At 47.7% G+C, this 14799-nt stretch overlaps 1 protein-coding gene across 2 annotated transcripts in view; it reads left to right on the forward strand.

Annotated features, from left to right (window-relative positions):
* Positions 1-14799, forward strand: part of dock1 (dedicator of cytokinesis 1) — a 202626-nt gene that overhangs the window by 51195 nt on the left and 136632 nt on the right. For both annotated transcript variants that reach the window (XM_084671137.1, XM_084671138.1), the window contains exons 19-23: positions 3511-3608; positions 6744-6833; positions 7931-8031; positions 8357-8485; positions 10633-10741. In XM_084671137.1, coding sequence (XP_084527263.1) covers positions 3511-3608; positions 6744-6833; positions 7931-8031; positions 8357-8485; positions 10633-10741 — 527 coding nt within the window. The remainder of the gene's footprint in view (positions 1-3510; positions 3609-6743; positions 6834-7930; positions 8032-8356; positions 8486-10632; positions 10742-14799) is intronic.

Below are 14799 nucleotides of genomic sequence, written 5' to 3' on the forward strand. Positions count from 1 at the left end.
GACACATAGAGGTGTTTTCAAAAGGCCCGATAACGAGGTTGCTCAGGATTCCATATCTGGCGTTGTTAGATATCTCTGCCGGAGGAGAACGTTTGTATTCTAACAAGGCTATTCTGAATAAGCCCAGGTGGGAGTTATTCACACACCTTGGGGTACACACACAGCTAGGGGTACACACACGCACCTAGCAGTGCACACACCTAGAGATACACACACCTAATGGTACACGCACCTAATGATACACACACACACACCTAGGGGTATACACACACCTAATGGTACACATACCCTGGGGGTAAACGCACACTAGCCGGTGGGCCTCTTCAGGGTGGCTGGTTTATGTGTGGGTGTGTGTTAGTGTTGCACGGTATACCAGTACTGGTACTGTACTGCGGTACTGGCTTTTTAGGAACGGTACGATACTGGCACGTAACTCTGTCAGGCTATTGCATTTTGTACTTCTGTCGATCATTTTCTAATTTCTTGTTAGTTACTGCATCCATTCAGCGACAAAGTGTAGTACTTTCCGTTTTGTGTTGATGTAATGTGTTTTTGAGTTAATGTAATGTCGTTTCCTAATTGGGGGAGGGTGTCTTTGTATTGGGGGGAGGTGAGCAAGTCATCGTATTTGGGGGAGTTGACTTGTATTTGGGGGATGCATTCATATTAGGGGAATTATTTAGAATTAGCGGAGGCAAATCTACGTTTTTTGAATAGTCAACGTCATAGACGTATGACAGTAACTGTAGTGGAAACGACATGTTTTAATGTTTGGTGAGTTTCGGCACATTGCAGTCAGAATTCACCACGTTACAGAACCAGACAAGACTATGTGGACGGGCCGCACATCCTCACGTCAAGTTCATTTTTATACATCACACCGTGTGCGTGAAAACCAGCGTACACAAGCTTGTTGTCCGTACGCAACGTTTATACATGAGGCCCCTGCTTCAGGCAGCTGTTCTGTGAGGTGCCAGTGGGCTGTCCAAGGATCAGGCAGTCTTGTCACTGCTGAGTCTGATTAAACAGGAGAAGGCAGATATCCCCCCTTCCCCCCCCCCCCCCCCCCCCTTCAGATCACAGGGAGATACTTGCATTGATTTGAAGAAAGGGCAGCCCCTCCTGCCCACCTGCCTCCCCCCTCGTCTCCCACAGCACCCCAGTCAGGATCTGGCTTCATTAAAACCTGGCGACAGACTCTTTAACACGTCTGCCCAGAGTTACCTCTCTCTCTCTCTCTCCCCCCCCCCCCCCCTCTCTCTCTCTCTCTCTTTCTCTCTCTCTCTCTCTCTCTTCTCTCTCTCTCTTTCTTTCTCTCTCTCTCTCTCTCTCTCTCTCTCTCTCTCTCTCTCTCTCTCTCTCTCTCCCTAACTCCCTCCTTACACTCTCTTTCTCTTTCTCTCTCTCTCTCTCTCTCTCTCTCTCCTAACTCCCTCCTTACACTCTCTCTCTGTCTCTCTCTCTGTCTCTCTCTCTTTCTCTCTCTCTCTCTCTCTCTCTCTCTCTCTCTCTCTCTCTCCCTAACTCCCTCCTTACACTCTCTCTCTTTCTCTTTCTCTCTCTCTCTCTCTCTCTCTCTCTCTCTCCCTAACTCCCTCCTTACACTCTCTCTCTCTGTCTCTCTCTCTGTCTCTCTCTCTTCTCTCTCTCTCTCTCTCTCTCTCTCTCTCTCTCTCTCTCTCTCTCTCTCTCTCTCTCTCTCCCTCCCTCTCTCTCTTGCTCCCAGATGATTTGGCTTGTTTATTTTCATGCACACACATTGAACTCGTCCCACCTCCACCTGGCGTAGTTACTTCCCCTCCAGTGGGTGCTTCACACCTGTTTTCCTCAGCACAAGGAAACTAGGATGACACTTGCATGCTGTTTCCCATGGGCGTCCAGGTTCACACACACACACGACACAGAGTCCTCAAATTCCCCACTCTGAGCTAAAACACGGTGTTAAATCAGATGAAATGGAGCAGTGTGGACCGTCACTGTGGGCCCGTGGGTTGAAGGTGTTTGGCTCATCTTGGTCCAGGGTGTTTTCGGGGTGATGCCTAATCAATTGTACCATAGTCTATTATAGCGTAGCCAGCATTGCCTTGCCCTGCCTAGCCTTGCCTACTGAAGTCTAGCTCTTTAAGTTTAATTACACCATGAGGCTTATGCTGTAGTAGTCTATTAAATGGTGTTCAGTTCAGAACTGTTTTTATGCAAAAGGTTCCTCTTATTTTTATCTTATTAGAAAGGGTCAATTCTGTCAATTCCAAAGAGTCCAAATCTTGATCCACCGTCTCCCACATCCCTGTATCAGCCTCTTTGTGCTCCGAAGGCTCCTCCGCCCATCTCAGACCAGTGTTTCCGCAGCTGCAAGCCCAGAGGCAGGGAGGCCTCCTGGGACATGGGTCAGTCCCAAGCACCCTACTGTACCACACATCACCACACTGGAACAGACATGAGAGTCATATCTCTCTCTTTCTCTCTCTTTCTCTCTCGTTCTCTCTCTTTCTCTCTCTTTCTCTGCATCCCTGCCCCCCCAGTGATACCCCGGTGCCTTCTGATGATTCATCCTCGTTATGTTCCATCTGTCTCCCCTCGTCCCCGAGCCACAGGTGTCAGAGCCCTCCCCCACCCTCAGATAAGGCCCATGACGGATTCTGATAGGCCGGGGACCCTAGTGGATACTCCACCACGCCGTGAAGCCTGCTTGATGGGCTCTGTGCTCTGAGATGGGGGGCTGGAGCACCCAGAGCTGGGCATGTTGGGAGGTGCTCAGGGGGTGGGTGGGGGCGGGGGGTTGAGAGGGGGTGCACCATGGGGGTTGGGGGGGTGGTGAGAGGGGGGGTTTCCTGGGGGCAGAATGTATTTTCCACAGAGCTGAACTCATCCCGCCATCTTAGTTTGAATTTTAAATGATTCTGCATGTTTGCTTTCCCCCCTGTGTCCAGACACATTTGTGAAACGGACTTCTAGATTGACCCCAAGGATGTGCACACGTGTGACAGGAGTTTTAATAAACTGAGATGTCACTCAGATTGGAGTCCTGCCGTCTGACCGTCTCTCAAACGCGACTTTAATGGCCAACTCCCAAACAGGAATTACACTGTCCTTTTCCTCCTTATACCTGAATCATTTTCCTTGATTAAATTCAGAGTATCTAATAAAACTCTTTTAAGCACTTTGATTTGACGTGGAGTACTATTTTGGTAAATCTGGTGATTTATATGTTAAACCGTATGCGATGCGAATGATTATCTCAAAAGTTATTCATGATGGACTGTTGTTAATGGAACATTATCTTCTCCTCTCATCTTCTCAGGAAAGGTCTAGAATCAGTGAATTGTGCGGGAGGGAACTGGCATGTCATTGTTAAGTATATTGTCTCTGTCATCCATTCTGCCCCCTACCCTTCTCGCCTCCCTCCTTCCTTCACTCTTTCTGCACCCTTCCTCTGTCTCCTCCCTTCTCTTATCCTTTCTCTCATCCTCCCCTCCTCCCCCTCCTTCCCCTCCTCCCCCTCTTCTTTAGTGGACCTGCTGGGCTTGCTGAAGTGGCGCTCCAACACCAGCCTGCTACAGCAGAACCTGTGTCAGCTGATGAAGGTGGAGGGGGGTGAGGTCGTCAAGGTGAGCCCGCAGCCTACACCTTCCAGCTCAGAGCAGCACCTCTCTGGGGAGGGGGGGGGGGAGGGCGCTTTCATCTGGGTTATTATTTTCTGTCTGTCTGCGTTTTTGCAATGTAATGCCCCGCCAGAGGCCCAGCTAATGACGGCTCTGCTAACAGCCGCTAGCAGCTGCTTCCACAGACATCCTAATCAGCGACCCTACACGTTCATCCCAACGCCAGACAACTCCTTTCTTTTTGGCAGCGGCTCCCAAAGTTGATTTAATTCCCCGCTCACCATCGCAGGAACGGGGGCTTGTTCCACGGCCACCAACAGCCCGGAAATGGAAATGGGGCGGGCTGTGTGCAATGTCGCAATGCGAGCCCCCGTCTCCAAATTATAGGCCTGCCTGTTAAGTGGCCAGCGGGAGGTAGTTAAATAAATCAGTCTGGAGACGGGTTGGAAAAATACTGAGGACTGTCTCTTTCTGATCTCTCTCTCTCTCTCTCTCTCTCTCTCTCTCTCTCTCTCTCTCTCTCTCTCTCTCCCACCCCAACCCTCTCTCTCCCTCTCCCTCTCTCTCTCCCTCTCCCTCTCCCTCTCCCTCTCTGACCTTCGATTGCCCAGATGGACTCAACCACAGCTGGGCTCTCTTCATTAAACCATAGGGGGGTGATTACCGCTATCAGCAGGGTAGGCCGGCCCGTTAGTCCCCAAAGACAGTACGCAGACGTACAGAGGTCTGTACTCCGGTGCTGCGCTCACACCTCCACTGTGGCATTTCAGGACACATTTTCATAGCTCTGCTGGATGGGTATTAAAACCAGAGGGATTATTACTTGTGTCCTAGTCTCACATCGTCCCAAGGGTTCATATTTGTGTCCCCAAACCACCCCCGCCCCTTCTCGTTGGCTAACTTCAGGTGACGGGATCCTAATAAGCGTTGACTGGTGAGCGTGCACGGCAACAGGATCCTAATAAGCGTTGACTGGTGAGCGTGCACGGCGACAGGATCATAATAAGCGTTGACTGGTGAGCGTGCACGGCGACAGGATCATAATAAGCGTTGACTGGTGAGCGTGCACGGCGACAGGATCATAATAAGCGTTGACTGGTGAGCGTGCACGGCGACAGGATCATAATAAGCGTTGACTGGTGAGCGTGCACGGCGACAGGATCATAATAAGCGCTGACTGGTGAGCGTGCACGGCGACAGGATCCTAATAAGCGCTGACTGGTGAGCGTGCACGGCGACAGGATCCTAATAAGCGCTGACTGGTGAGCGTGCACGGCGACAGGATCCTAATATGCGTTGACTGGTGAGCGTGCACGGCGACAGGATCCTAATAAACGTTGACTGGTGAGCGTGCACGGCGACAGGATCCTAATAAGCGTTGACTGGTGAGCGTGCACGGCGACAGGATCCTAATAAGCGTTGACTGGTGAGCGTGCACGGCGACAGGATCATAATAAGCGTTGACTGGTGAGCGTGCACGGCGACAGGATCCTAATAAGCGTTGACTGGTGAGCGTGCACGGCGACAGGATCATAATAAGCGTTGACTGGTGAGCGTGCACGGCGACAGGATCATAATAAGCGTTGACTGGTGAGCGTGCACGGCGACAAGATCCTAATAAGCGTTGACTGGTGAGCGTGCACGGCGACAGGATCATAATAAGCGCTGACTGGTGAGCGTGCACGGCGACAGGATCCCAATAAGCGTTGACTGGTGAGCGTGCACGGCGACAGGATCATAATAAGCGCTGACTGGTGAGCGTGCACGGCGACAGGATCCTAATAAGCGTTGACTGGTGAGCGTGCACGGCGACAGGATCATAATAAGCGCTGACTGGTGAGCGTGCACGGCGACAGGATCCCAATAAGCGTTGACTGGTGAGCGTGCACGGCGACAGGATCATAATAAGCGCTGACTGGTGAGCGTGCACGGCGACAGGATCCTAATAAGCGTTGACTGGTGAGCGTGCACGGCGACAGGATCATAATAAGCGCTGACTGGTGAGCGTGCACGGCGACAGGATCCCAATAAGCGTTGACTGGTGAGCGTGCACGGCGACAGGATCATAATAAGCGCTGACTGGTGACCGTGCACGGCGACAGGATCCTAATAAGCGTTGACTGGTGAGCGTGCACGGCGACAGGATCCTAATAAGCGTTGACTGGTGAGCGTGCACGGCGACAGGATCATAATAAGCGCTGACTGGTGAGCGTGCACGGCGACAGGATCCTAATAAGCGTTGACTGGTGAGCGTGCACGGCGACAGGATCCTAATAAGCGTTGACTGGTGAGCGTGCACGGCGACAGGATCATAATAAGCGCTGACTGGTGAGTGTGCACGGCGACAGGATCCTAATAAGCGTTGACTGGTGAGCGTGCACGGCGACAGGATCATAATAAGCAGATGTGTTCTCACTCGCCCCCTCAGAAATGTCTCTGCCTCTTTTTGTTGGAAAGTTTTTCCTCGAAGGCGCGGCGGCTTTCTCAAAGTTGAAAGTTGCCTGAGGTCATATCGACGACATGTTTTGGCAGCCACTCAGAGAGTTGTGTCGGTGTGAGTGTGGGGTGGGGGTGTTCAGATTCTACAGGAATGGAGTCTCCCATCTCTTATTCATTTTGAAATTCAACACTGCCTCTCATCAACATGAGTTGTCATAGCAGAGATATCAATGGTCATTGACATTTTTGTGCTTGACATCCTTCTCTTATTGTGATTCCTATACATGAGCCTCTTGATGCGAATTAAGTTGAAATGCAAGGTTTTGTTGTTGAAGTGCCTTTGGGCCATGTGTTACTGCGTGTGTCATTTGTCACCAGCTGTGCTTCCTGAGTGTCCTTTATCCATCCTAACAAGGGCTTTCTCCTGCTCTCAAATGACTATGCTAGTTACAGACGGCTCCATGTAATTTGAAGTGGCAGAGAATGGAATTGGGCAATTTCTATTTTCCCCAATGAAGTTGTCATCCCAAAACTGTTCAATGTATTTTAGTTTTGTCTCTGACATGGGCTGCATGCGCAGCATGTCACGTCTCTGTTTACCCCAAAGTTTCCCCGGAAGAGAACATCAACTGATGTCACTGACTGACACATGCCCACGACCGACTTGAGTGTCTCATGTGTTTGTGTGTCTTGTTGTTCAAGTTTCTACAAGACACCCTGGACGCCCTCTTCAACATCATGATGGAGAACTCTGACAGCGACACCTTCGACACCCTGGTGTTTGATGCCTTGGTAAACGCCCTGCTTAAACAGTCTGACTCACTGTGTGCACTATGCAGGGTTACCTGTATTTTCACTCGTTTACATTTTCATGTATTTATAGCAGATGCTTAAAAAAAAAAAAAAAAAATGTCATGTATTAAGTACAGATCATAAGTGCATTAGATCATCACAGCCTTAAAAATCTTCCATTACAAATACTTCTGAATACTTTTGTGTTTAGGCGAATAATCTCTGACTTAAAGGGCTCTCGTCACATTCTGTCTGGTGCTGGAGCTGCCTAGCCTCAGGCATGCCTGATCAGGAAACTATTCCAAGATGCCCCTCAATACCTGGAAGGAATGTTGACTGTGTGCCAAAGGCAAATCCTGGGCTTTAATGAACCTGTCTTAACTGGGACCCCTACCTGAAATCGCCCAAAATGCATTTCACCGAACGTACTTATTTCTGCTGTTCTACAACCGTTTATTTCTTATTGTCCCTTTAGTCTGTATATTTGTTACATTCAGTTCACTTTAGTTATCCCAGATGTATTAATTAGACCGTCTGCTGTCTATTATACTTTACTCAGTCAGTGAGTATAAGGTGTAGATACAGTATTATAGACATATTCTAGGTATAACATCAGAAGTAATTCCCATCCTCCCCTGCAGTGGAGTAGGCCCGTATCATCTTCAAGGTGGCTGAAACTCACTTACTTACAATCTTAATTTAAAGAACAGATTAGTCAGCCGTTTTTCAAGGTCCATTTCGTTTATCTGTTATTAAATCACCGTCCCTGCGTGTCTTGGTCGTCATCAAAGGGACTCAATTTCTGATGGACCCTCTTCTTCTTTTGATCTCCCTACCTTTCATGATACAACTTCATTTGCCGGAGGGAAATGAATGCTTGCACCCTCCTCGATGGACAAAAAAAGACTGAAAATGTGCATTCTATGGTCTGCTAGAATTATCTGGAAAGAATAGAAAAGGAAATTACTTTGGATTACTCACAATCTAAAATCCTGCTCCCTTTTTTCTTTTTGTGCCTTCAGGAATAAAGGGTCTGTGTTTGTCGCTGTTCATTGGGTTATGTTTGAATGAGTATGTCTCTATTTTCATGTTGACAGGTGTTCATAATTGGGCTCATAGCTGACAGAAAGTTCCAGCATTTCAACCCTGTCCTTGAAACCTACATTCGCAAGCATTTCAGCGCCACGCTGGCCTACACGTGAGTTAAAGAGAACGATAATAAGCATTCAAAGATAAGGAGCATAAAAGGCTTAGAGTGATGTGGCAGGGTCTGTTAGGAGAGGAGGAATCACTGAGGGATGATCCTGGCTAACCACACTTTTTACAATCACATCATATATCTGTGTCCTCAAGCCCGTTTCATTTCACAAACCACCGAGCTATTTGATGTTTTGCTTCATTTTGGTGGCAGCTAAACTGTGTTAACTGATGACAGCAGCCCAGATTATTGTATCCCTGTCGCAGGCATGGAACCTTCTAGATGCAGACTAACACTGTCCATGTGCACAATCCTCTTGATGTAGGAAACTGACCAAGGTTCTGAAGAACTATGTGGAGAATGCAGACAAGCTGACAGACCAGCTCCTGAGGGCCATGAGGTCTCTGGAGTACATCTTCAAGTTCATTGTCCGCTCCAGGGTTCTGTTCAACCAGTAAGTCCAAGCCCTCACACAGCTCCACAATCACAGCGTAACTCACAGCTGCGGTAAAACATACCCCCCCACCCCACTTTCTTGGCAATTGCTAAACCGTTAAACATCATGTCATATTATTTACAGATTAAAAAAATAAAATACAAATATATATATATATATCTTTGTATGTATATGTGTTTTACAGCAGTCTACTGTACAATGTTATAGTTTGCAAGTCATAATTGTTTGGCAGATCTAGGTGGTAAGCTAAAGGTCACGCAGTGTGCCTACTCAGGGGACGTGTGTAATTGGCAGAGGAGGGTGTTAAATGGAGGATCATGTTGTAAAGATGGCAGACCTGCACTAGCAGGGGAAGATATATGACCCCCACTCTAATTGAGTGTGTGGAATTTGATTGGCTTTTCTCCCTCGACTGGAGGACGAATTGTCCTCTAACTCCCAAACGAAGCCAGGGTGACTGGCCTGGTTTGGGACTGGCCTGCCCCCCCCCCCCCCCCCCCCCACACACACTCATCTGCAACTCAATGTTGGGGTCTGTGTAGTGTTCCTGTATGACCACAGGGCAGGGGTGTCAAACAAAAAAGAAATCTGCAAGGGCCACCCTGGGAAATTAATATCCCATCAAGAACAATATATATTTTTACATGTCCCATGTAGCCTTCTCACATACAATTTTGTCCACACCATGCCCAAAAACCTCCAGACTGGCATTTGCAATTGCTTGTCATTTGTTGGTGCATATGCCTACGATGACGCTAACTTTTTACATCGTTTTACTGAACATTTGTCTCTCCTGGAACCTCCATGAATTGGCTTTTTCCTCGGCTATGATGATACTCTCATTTACAGCTCCATCTCTTTGAAATTTGGCTTGAATAAACTTTTTTATTTTTTTCTTACATTTTGCTGTAGCTACAGCCATACCTTTCTCCAGTTCAGCAACTGAAGCCTGTGTGTTCCCTTTCCACCTCTCAGCATCTCTTCTGGTTTGTGGTTTCAAGAATAATGACGCAAGTTATAGCCCATTATATGAAAATGGAGATTGTCTCATGACAAGGCTCACAGGCTTCTTTAGACACTCGGTAAAGAAGTACTCAGTTTCCCACCTCTCTTTAAATTGTCTGCCTTCAAAGTGGGCTTTCCTTTCATGTGTCCTTCTGTTAGCTAGCTTGCAGGTGCGCTGGAGGCATGCCTGTCTGTTTGGTTTGTTGTCGCTGTGCAGACCACAGCTAGGCTAACTACAACTTGGCGGGCCAAAATGTGTTGGGAACCTAATTTGATATGCCGGCCACATAAACATGTGCAAGGGCACGGATTTGGCCTACGGGCCTTGAGTCTGACATATGAGCCCTAGGATTTCTGTTAGTGGCGCTCAAAAGGAGAGAGCGATGCAGCAAATTGAATGATTTCTTGTATACTGTTGGTGAGCGACCCCAGCCAGTGTTTTATGCATGTTGTATGTTTTACAGCAGTACAGGCCTCCGTTTAGGAAACATTGAAATCTGATGTCTGGTCTTTTCGAAACCGTTAAAAGAACACGGTAGAAATGAGCTGCTTCTAGTTCCAATCTGCTTTCTGTAAGAGGTTATCTCCCCCTGTCCATTGGCAGGTCATAAACAGTCTTAAAAGAGGTACAGATACCGCAAGTTTGATTTAGAGCTTGTTACTGAGTGTGGAGGGAGGGCGTGTGGGGCAGAGGTGGCAGGGGTGGGGGTGCTCATAGAGAAGCCAACTTTGTGTTCCAGTTACGTGCCTTGAAATGGGCGGCAGGGTTTTGTCCACTCATCCTCGCTGTGTTTGAGTCCCGCTGTGCAGAGTGGCAGGCCTGTTACTTAATCACACAGATTGGAAAGACAGAGGGCAAACGTGTCCTTTTCCTCCCTGCCACACGCTGACCGTCTCAGGTATTCCGTCTGCCTCCTCTGCTCTTCTGGCATGCCAGAGCGGAGTCGTTTGTGTCGATTATTTCGGCGACGGGCAGGTGCTTTGGGTTCCACTCGCTTCGTTTTAAATGCTAATTTGACCACCAAGGATTATGAACGTATTTAAGCGTGGCATATTCGCATGGAGAGCACACACATGCTAGTTTGCAAAGCTTCTTTTTTTCAAATGCAATAATTCTACCTTCTCGCACCATTTTACAGGCTGTACGAGAACAAAGGCGAGGCAGACTTCATGGAGTCCTTGAGGAACCTTTTCACGTCCTTCAACGACATGATGAACAGCTCTTCTGAGAACACTGGCATGGTGAAGGTAAGGCCCTGACTCCCTGCAAGGTGCCAGCACTTCTCCGTGTGTGTGTGTGTGTGTGTGTGTGTGTCCTAACTTCTGTCTGTGTTCACCGTACAGTACAAATGTTCAGCTTGATGAATACATGTTTATCATCTTTCATTCTTACAAGTCTTCTTTTTTTTCTTTTTTTTTTTTTACCATCTGTTTTCAGGGTGGGTGATGTCTTGTCTGACAACATTGTTAGCTACTGTTAATAGTTTTGTTTCCAGATTTGACTTATTTATGTGCTTGCTCTGTTCTGGTTAAGGGCCCACAGTCTCTAGCTGTGTTACCCTGTCTGTACTTTCTTGTTGTCTCACCACCTCTCCCCTCTGAATATGTTACTCTCTCTCTCTCTCTCTGTCTCTCTCTGTCTCTCTCTGTCACTCTGTCTCTCTCTCTCTCTCTCTCTCTCTCTCTCTCTCTCTCTCTCTCTCTCTCTCTCTCTCTCTCTCTCTCGCTCTCTCTCTCGCTCTCTCTCCCTCTCTCTCTCTCTCTCTCCCAGCTCTCTTTCACATACTTTTTCATTCTCTCTCTCTCTCTCTCTCTCTCTCTCTGTCTCTCTCTCTCTCTGTCTCTCTCTCTCTCTCTCTCTCTCTCTCTCTCTCTCTCTCTCTGTCTCTCTCTCTCTCTGTCTCTCTCTCTCTCTCTCTCTCTCTCTCTCTCTCTCTCTCTCTCTCTCTCTCTCTCTCTCTCTCTCTCTCCCAGCTCTCTTTCACATACTTTTTCATTCTCTCTCTCTCTCTCTCTCTCTCTCTCTCTCTCTCTCTCTCTCTCTCTCTCTCTCTCTCTCTCTCTCTCTCTCTCTCTCTCTCTCTCTCTCTCTCTCTCTGTGTGAGCAGTCCCCCTCCCTGTGTTGCACTTGCTTTGTCTGGATATGTTGATCCTGTCTCTTTCTGTGTGTGTTGTCTCTGCGTGTCATTCTGACCTTGCCTGTCCTGTGACCCGGGTTTCTTTGGGCGTCTCTTCTTTAGCTTCTTCTCAAGGTATTTCTGACTGCTTCTCAACTTTCCTCCCTCTCCTCCTCCCACTCTCTCTCTCTCTCTCTCTCTCTCTCTCTCTCTCTCTCTCTCTCTCTCTCTCTCTCCCCTCTCTCCACGCCTCCCTCCCCACACAATGCCTGTCCTCTACCTGCCTCCAAGCTTCTCTTAAGCACAGTCATACTAAATTGTCCTTGACCCGAAATATAATGTGCACTCCATTGCTTTGGTACAATAAGCAAGCAAACCAACACACACACGCATGCACAGATACACACACACAAACACACACACACATATGCAACGCGCGCGCACACAAGCCCACCACCACACAGACAGTGACCAAGAGTCACAGCTAGAGAAGAAGCCTTGAATCAATTAGGGGGCAGTTGGTGTGTAATTGGGTGTAGATATTAGCTGAACTGTCGGTAAGTCAGTAAATTAAAAATTGATGTAGGGGAACCACAGCTAGGGGATCTGGCTTCGCCTAGCAAAGGCAGCTGGACTGCTGGGAGTCTAAAAGCAGCCTGAGTGGAGAGTCCAGCTTAACATCTGGAGAACCAACAACCGCCCAGCCCCTTGCAGACCAAGTTTGGGCCCCATGAAGAGATTCCAGTTTGGGCCCCGCCTCCTCACCATTTTTGTTAGGTCAGGTTTTTCATTCAACACATATTCATTCAAAGCTTTTCCTATACCCCCCCTCCCTCCCATTTGGAGTGGGCTGGGGGGAAGCCCTGTGTGGCTGGAAAGGGATGTGCAGGTATCCAGAGTGACTTACAGTAAGTATAGGGACATTCTCCCCGAGGCAAGTAGGGGGAAGTGTCTTGCCCAAGGACACAACTTCATTATGCACGGCCGGGAATCGAACCGGCAACCTTCTGATAACTAGCCCGATTCCCAAACCGCTCAGCCACCTGACTCCCAGGTACTTGGAGTAGGTTATCAAATCACAGCCAGAAAATGAACCCTAGTTGTGAGCTAGTGGAGAGCATCTCGCTCACAATTGAACGCTGTCTTTGAAATCAAGCTTTGCTCCCCCGCAGATTGGCAAGCGAGTGGGCGTGAGTTCTCAAGAAAACCAAGGAGAATGATGATCACCGCGCCCAAGAGGCTTGCTGCTGTCTGGTTGTCTAGACAACACCCCTTGTACACCCCGTGTATTTCTAGTTAGGAAAAACACAGATATAATGCCTAGGTTTAGTTATTACTCACGTCGTCCGAGTGCTTTTTTGTAGGCTAAAAAACTAATTTTCCAAGGACTGGAAATGTATGGAAATTAGTTTAGTCAGAAATACTTTCAGCTAACAGACTTTCTGTGAAACTTAAACTAAATAGTGGGTAGTCAAAGTAATTTCGAGCAATTTGAATTTATCTGCCGCGGCTTCTGGCCTCCTGCAACTGTCTGGTGATGAAGCTTGGCGGCAGGTCTGTGCTGCCACTTTTGGAGTCTCTCTGCAGAGGGTTGATGTGTTGACTTTGTTTGGAGAGAGGTTGCCACTAAGATCTTCTTCTTCCACTCAGCCCGCTCAGTTTGCTGGTCAGGGACCAGGAACAGACAGAGGAGAGCTTTGCGGCTAGCTCGCGTTGCGGCGTGACCTTCGTCTGCTGTTTATGGTTTGATAGAATCACAGCAGCTCGGACAAGGAAAGAATGTCTTTGCCAAACAGAAACCCTAGAGCCTAACACATCCTCCACGCCTCACACTCAAAACATCTGCTCAAGGCCTTCTCGTGTTTTTGGATGATATCCTACCATGGGAGGATCTACAGGGGGGCAAGGGGGGCAGCTGCCCCCTCCCCACTCTAGAGAAAAAATCCACTTGTCCCGGACAATGTCGTTAGCTGTAGTTCAGATAAGTAGATAGTACTACCAGTAAACTTATCTAGACTACTCTTCTGTTGGTATTCACTCTTGTGTTGAGTTTATTGGTTGATTGCACTCTCCCACAGTAATAAGGAAAAAACAACACATTTTACACCGTCAAGGACCTCATACCTCAACCAGGATTTGTCGCAAGTCAGCCAACATGTTTGCGTTGGTCACTCTGGCACGTACAGCACGCCCAAGCTGATCCCACTTGAAGCTCAAAACCAGAGCAAATACAAACAGAATAATATTGCAGGGGATTTTGGCACATTTTGGGCTGCCACCCACACGGTTAGCTGTGTTGCTCATTCCACGAATGCACGATCCTGAAGTTGTAGCCTACCTCGTTGTAAAGGTGACTAATCAGGCTTTCCAATTAAATGAGATATTGTTGAATATTGTTACTGAATATAATAATAATAAATATAACTGCAAGCAGTAATGGCGGATTCCTCCAAACACTGCGAACCATTGAAAAATGTTAATTCTTGACAAATTGTAACTGTATAGAAAAATGTATGCTGCAGAATTACCAATGGCATACCAAATCTGAAATGCAATACCATCAAGATCCACAAGGGCCTTTATTTCAAGCCAGTAAGTGAAGGAAGGGGGCTTGGTGAGCTTATCCATTCCAGAAAGCCTTGTATCTTTATGCATTAAGGCGTGGCCTGTAGCGCCACCTATGGGTAATGGTGGGCCATTTGTGGTGTGGTAGTTACTCTTGGCCTATACTATTAATGTTTCAGGATTTTAAAAACTTTTTACCATTGCATATAAAATCAGAAATGCAATACCAACAGGATCCACATGGGCTTTGGGTAAAGTGTGGTAGTTACTCTTGGCCTGTACTGTCTATGTGTCAGGATTTGGAGACCTTTTAACTATTGCATACAAAGTAGGAAATGCAATGACACCAAGGGCCTATGCTGATATTCAAGGAATGAGTGGGGGCTTGGTCAGCCCACACAGTCCTGATATGTTGCGTGTGTGTCTTGTCAAGCCCCCGCGTGTCAAGGGAAGAATGAGTGTGTGAGAATTTGGAGCATGCGCAGGGAGGAGCAGGGGACACATTTCATTGTAAATTTCTCTAGAAATTAGCCAAGCATGCATGTTTCAAAGATTCACCAAAAATCGACCTTTCATCTTAGAGTCAACTTTTTCTCAGATTTGTGTACTAAACATTCTCAAGAG

This window comes from Hypomesus nipponensis, chromosome 13, assembly GCF_054491055.1.
Source record: "Hypomesus nipponensis isolate SF chromosome 13, ASM5449105v1, whole genome shotgun sequence".
In the NCBI taxonomy this organism is placed as follows: domain Eukaryota; kingdom Metazoa; phylum Chordata; class Actinopteri; order Osmeriformes; family Osmeridae; genus Hypomesus; species Hypomesus nipponensis.